Raw genomic sequence first — 6,000 nt, 5'->3', positions numbered from 1 at the left:
GATTCCTGTATCCATTGCAACATTTCAGATCTCAGCAGATCTTAATGTGTGTTTTTCATTTCTTTGAAAGGAAGCAGGAAGAAGGAGTGGCTTAGCCAGCGCTAGCCCCAAGTTTACATACAATTTCTTAACCAAAATGCTAATCCTGTATATGGACACATTTATAAACATGCACATGTCCATGTGTGCATAGACACTAATTAATTACTGAATCCACTATCAGTTAGTAAGTTATTCTATAATTTTTTTTTCAATTTCCAACCAACATAAATTTGCTTTTGGATAATTTCATCATTTAAGTTGATAAATTTATTTCTGACAATCTCCTAAAGCTGCTTTAAATCCTGATCAGAACAAAGAGCGGCTGCATCATCTGCAAAAATAAAAACCAAAAGGTTTGTGACTAATATGCGTAATAAAGTTTGTATCAGAAAATATTGAAAAAATTTTAACTGTATGTTTATTTTTAAATCAGAACAACATGTTATTAAATGAAGCTTCCTTGGGAAACAAACATAACTATCCTTTTCTAAAAATGAAATGTTAAATATTTTTCAGATTGCAGCAAAATTCTTTTTGGTCATAAAATATTTAGCCTAAGTCATTGCCATCTTTGTATTTTAGTGCTTTGTGACCTGTAAGGATTAATAAACAGTAATATAATTATCATCATTCATTCATTAATCCTCATTTGCCACAACAGTTTTTCTTTTTCAAAGAATACGTAATATTTATTGCATTTATGCTCTTATTAATAGATGAATGTTTTATTGGATTTCCTTTACCTTCAACTATAAATGCAATATTGATATCTGGCAATTATTTTTACACTGTACTTTAATAATAATAATAATAATAATAATAATAATAATAATAGTAATAATAAATATTTCTTAGTATTAACAATAGTTTGCATTACTATTGTTAATAATAATGTGAACTATTAAATATTTCACTATAATAATAAAATAATATATTAAAGCTAATTAAGCTATTATTACGCATTGTAGTACTCTTAAATAAATATAAGAAGAATATAAGTATGATTTTAAAATAATATTTAGAAGAAAGGATAGTAGTGTGGATTTAAACGGTACTCTTTAAGCGGAACCCTCTCGTTGCTGTCTTTTATTTCCGGGGGGGTCAATTGAAGGCGCACACTGGGCTATAAAGCTGTCCCGCCGGAAATGTGTCGTCCTTTTCTAAGCGATCCAATATGGCGGTGAGTGTAATGTCGCATTGAACTCACACGAAGTTACGGTTTAAATCTACAATCATCGGGGTGTTAAAGCTGATTTATCGGCTATTCGCTGTTCAGACACACGGACCCAAAGATGAACTTTGTTTCTGCCGCTGTATTTGTTAGATAATCACCACAAATGTAGGTTAAATTAGCTAAGGTTACCGATGCTAACAGGATAGCCTCTGAAAACTGTTTATTTCACTGATAGTTCGGGTAAACATTCTGCTGAAGGTGTTGAAACGTGTCGCGTAGTTTCTCGACTGGATTCCGTTCATATTTGAGCTGTGAGTTCATTACATTTCGGACAGATCTGAGATCTGTTTTGATGCTAATGCTACCGGAGAGATGTTCAGACATGTTCTCCACCCGGCGTGTGTTTCTGACAGCGAGCTCCACAGAGCTGCCTAGGTGTTGAAATGGGTTTCGTTAGCAGGTTAACTGCGGCCTGGGTTGGTTAGGTGCTTTAACTAGATATGACAGCAGCTGTCAGGTGAGTTTTGCTACTAAATAATCCTCTGTGTTTTTCCCTGCAGGACCAGGGTGAGAAGAAGGAGAACCCCATGAGAGAGCTGCGCATCAGGAAGCTCTGCCTGAACATCTGCGTGGGCGAAAGCGGAGACAGACTGACCAGAGCCGCCAAGGTGCTGGAGCAGCTGACCGGACAGACTCCCGTCTTCTCTAAGGGTCAGTGTTTGGGTCCGGCCTGCCGGTGGGACTGAATGCTGGAGGCGTGTTCTGATTCTGGGCCCGTTCGTCTCTCCGCAGCCCGCTATACTGTGAGATCCTTCGGCATTCGCAGGAATGAAAAGATTGCTGTCCACTGCACCGTCCGTGGGGCCAAAGCAGAGGAGATCCTGGAGAAAGGGCTGAAGGTGAGGCTGTAAATAACGGCTTTAATTCTGATTAAAAAGGCTGTATTTTCTACTGTTAAACAAATTTAACATAAAACGTTAATTTGTCTTTCAACTACGAGGGAAAATAGTTTGTTTTTTTTCAGCCAGCTGATGATGAGCACCGACATGTTGGGGAGAATCTGGTTGGTTTTAACTGCGCTACTGGTTCTATCTTGGTATAGCTTTAACACCAGACCAGGTCTAGTTTAAATAGTTCTATGTGTAAGATTGAAGTTTGTCCATGTTTAAACTATTAAATGACATTTGAACCTTTTTGGGAACGATGGACCAGCAGTTTATTGTAAACATGTCTGGAAAATGTGTCATTTGAGTGTAAATGTTGTGGAAACAGTTTTAAACGGATAGTTTGTTTAAAGTTTCTAAAGTTTTTTACAGACTTTGAATCTTTGTTTTTGACTGATTCAGATCCTGATCATCTGCTGTGGAACATTGTTTTTTTAGATGCCATAATTTTTCTGTCATCTAGTTTTGTTACATTTCACATAGACTGGGCCATATGGCTTAAAAATATAATCAGATTTATTCAGACCAGACCTGATTTCTGATTGTAGTTATTGTTTTTGTTATAGTTTTTTTTGTTGTTGTTTATGAGAAATGAGGATAAATATTTTCAAAACCTGACTGTTCTTTGTCGTCCAACTGTGAGGTAAACGATGCAATTTTACCAGAAAATTAAAATTACAAGAAAAAACTTGTTACAATGGGAGAATCTGTTATCTGTTCAAAGATGTTGATGTGTTAAGATTATCCATAAAACTTTTATCAAAGTAAAACTTCACAAGGTGCTCAACATTCTTTCAAGTTACTTATTTCTTGTACTGTAGTTCTCATAAAATAACTTTATCCTGTAACTTTCTGATTGTTTTTGTATTATTAAGACTTTATAGTATTCTTGTGATAATGACAACATGAATCTGCAGAGAAAAAAACTGACTGCTTGCCGTACGATGACGTTCCTCTCCTCTGCTGCCTTCAGGTGCGCGAGTACGAGTTGAGGAAGAACAACTTCTCGGACACCGGGAACTTCGGCTTCGGCATCCAGGAGCACATCGACCTGGGCATCAAGTATGACCCCAGCATCGGCATCTACGGACTCGACTTCTACGTGGTGAGACTCGAACGTCCTGGTCACAGAGGAGCTGCGAGAAAATGTTACAGGATCGATCGTTTCTATGGAAACAATCCAACCTTGATCAACCGGGTTGAGTCTCAAAGATTCACCGATCCACTTTCTTCACTTCCTGTATCTGATTCGATACAGAAAACATTTCTGAATTCCCTTAAAAGATTCTTTTTTAAAACACAAATCTACTACAGCTGCACAAGTTTGATCTAACATGTAAAAACAACTTTAATTTGTTCAGTCTGTGCAGTTAGAAGCATAACAGTCAATGTCAAATAAATAATAAGAAAACCAACAATAGGTTGATTAGTTTGGTCAAACATGTAAAATAAACAACAAACATTATTTCAAACGGTTCACTGCAAGATGGAAATATGTTGGTCTACTGAAATAAGACAAAACTAACTTATGAATAACGTCAGCAAGGAATATGAGTTTGTTCTAAGTTGATAAATGGTTCTAGTTCCTCTGGCGGATTATTTCACCTGAAACATAGAAAAATGTTCTGTTATAATGAATTAATCTGCCAGTGGAACTAGAACGTTTTGTCAACATGAAGGAATATTGATTAAAAACATTTTTCCACCAAAATTACTTAACATTTTGTTTTTGCAGTGCAGAAAGTGAGGAAATTTAAATATAATGTAAAATAAATGAGAAAACACGATGTTGCTCTGAGCACAAAGCATAGAGTTATAGTGAATAGATCTGGAACATTGTTACCGATATCAGGACTGATGCAGATATATAATCTGTAAAAACAAAGATTATAGAAAACAAAGTTAAAATGACTTTACTGCGCACAATTTGTCACTAAAAACAAAAACACAGGAATTAACATTAAATTAACATTAAATTAATGTTAATTCTGACACATTAAGACAAACATTTCTTGTTTTGGAGTTTATGTGGTGAACCGTCGTCACTGATGGCTGATTTAGAATCGTTTTCATTATCAGGATCGGTGCAGATATTGATATGGATCGGTGGAGATATTGATATGGATCGGTGCAGCTCTAATTCACCTCTCTCTCCTCCAGGTTCTGGGCAGACCCGGCTTCAGCATCGCAGACAAGAAGCGGAAAACGGGTCGCATCGGCGCCAAGCACCGCATCCGCAAAGAGGAGGCCATGCGCTGGTTCCAGCAGAAAGTGAGTTCAGAGGTCAACAGGAAGTGGTTTCAACCTGCTGATCCCACCTGTGGAGAAACATGGAAGTTATCACTACAACATCAGGCTCAAAAATACAAAATATGGGATTAAATACAGTTGTCTTAGTTCTAGACTTTGACTAGACCACTGACCGTTGTAACCTAAGAACCATTTTTCTTTCATTCCAGTCAAAAATAACTTTAGACCCTCAAATGTCATGAATTGTTTTGTTTTTTTAAAAAGACATAAATTTAGTTTAATGTTTACTTTAGGAAACATTAAACAAATACAACACAGTTTTATCTTTAAAATAAAGATAAACATTAAATTTAGCAAAAAGGAGATGGATTTTTTCTGTTGGAATATGAAATGATATAAAATAAAAAACACATAAAATCCAACTCAGTCTCACAAAATCAGCTCCAACAGCAGATTTCTGATTCAGTTTAGTTCTTTTGGAAATTCAATGCAAATATTGCAGAAAAAAAAACTTCATTTGTTTACATTTATTTTGAACATGAGCTGGTTCTTTGTACTGTTAGCCAAAGTTTTTAAGAACCGTTAAAATGTACCGCTTTGATGTATGAATTTAATTGAATCTTTTATCTTTTATTTATTTAATCTTCATATGTTTTTGTTTTTGGCTCACATTGTGGCGAAGCTTAAGTTTTACTTCATTTAATGTTTAAACTCAGACATCAGAAAACCAAAAACATTCCCTGAAGTTTCAATTAAATCTAAAAAAGCTGGAATCTCCATATGGAAATATCCAATATGGCTGCCAACAAAATGGCTCCCATGGTGAATATTTTTATTTTTGGACATGTTCGAATGTTTAACGTAATAAATGATCAGATTTTTTATCATCAGTTTTTCACTTTTGACTAAAACTGTGTTGTTTTCTGTTTCTTTTCCCAGTATGATGGCATCATTCTCCCCGGCAAGTAAAGGAGCTCCTCTCTGTCTTGTTTGTAACTAAATAATAAAATGGTAAAAAACCAAAAACACAAGGTCTGTTGTGGGATTAATTCTTTTTTTATTATTAATTTTTAATCAGGAAGTGATGTAATCCCATAAAGCTATGAGAGCAACACAGAGAAACTGAACTAGAAGCATTTTTCCATATTAACCCTTTCATGCATGGTGGTCACTACATTGTCTAAAAGCCATTTTGGTTTTTTATGTTATAAATGCTCACAGACCACTGAAGTATTACACTAATGCATCATAAAATACACCATCAACTACTGGCCATCAGCTGCAAATACAAGAAATTATTTTTGTTAAATCCAATATGGCCGACCGACCCGATCCCTCCTACTGTAGACGACTCTTGTAGGTAAAATAAAATATTGTGACATCAGATAACCCCTGAAGAACAATACTACTGATGTATTTTTCAAATGACTGTATTTGGAGAAAATTACAATAGATCACCTAAAAAAGATTTTACAAAAATGTTTTTCCTACCTTTAATAAAAAAATTAAAAATGGAAAAAACATCCTGACACAAAGGATCATAATTCATGCATGAAAGGGTCAATACATTTTTTTTTCTTATTTCAGTGA

General features: G+C 35.1%; 2 protein-coding genes across 4 annotated transcripts in view; both read left to right on the top strand.

Moving 5' to 3' along the window:
- LOC114156605 (cyclic GMP-AMP synthase) overlaps positions 1-669 on the top strand; it is a 9,212-nt gene extending 8,543 nt beyond the window's left edge. For both annotated transcript variants that reach the window (XM_028037137.1, XM_028037136.1), the window contains one exon: positions 1-669. This exon is cut by the window's left edge and continues 1,232 nt beyond it. The gene's annotated coding sequence lies outside the window, so the exon portion shown is untranslated.
- Positions 1-5,441, top strand: part of rpl11 (ribosomal protein L11) — an 18,656-nt gene extending 13,215 nt beyond the window's left edge. The window contains exons 1-6 of one of the 2 annotated variants that reach the window (XM_028037140.1): positions 1,645-1,692; positions 1,777-1,927; positions 2,009-2,115; positions 3,134-3,265; positions 4,321-4,431; positions 5,350-5,441. In XM_028037140.1, the coding sequence (XP_027892941.1) occupies positions 1,660-1,692; positions 1,777-1,927; positions 2,009-2,115; positions 3,134-3,265; positions 4,321-4,431; positions 5,350-5,379 (564 nt within the window). In that variant the 5' untranslated portion in view covers positions 1,645-1,659 and the 3' untranslated portion in view covers positions 5,380-5,441. Of the gene's footprint in view, positions 1-1,644; positions 1,693-1,776; positions 1,928-2,008; positions 2,116-3,133; positions 3,266-4,320; positions 4,432-5,349 lie in introns of those variants that run through there. The other variant, XM_028037141.1, reaches the window with a different exon arrangement.
- Positions 5,442-6,000: the final 559 nt, after the last annotated feature.

The sequence above is a fragment of the Xiphophorus couchianus genome, chromosome 13, assembly GCF_001444195.1.
Source record: "Xiphophorus couchianus chromosome 13, X_couchianus-1.0, whole genome shotgun sequence".
NCBI lineage: Eukaryota > Metazoa > Chordata > Actinopteri > Cyprinodontiformes > Poeciliidae > Xiphophorus > Xiphophorus couchianus.
This window is presented reverse-complemented; position numbering and strand designations above follow the sequence as displayed.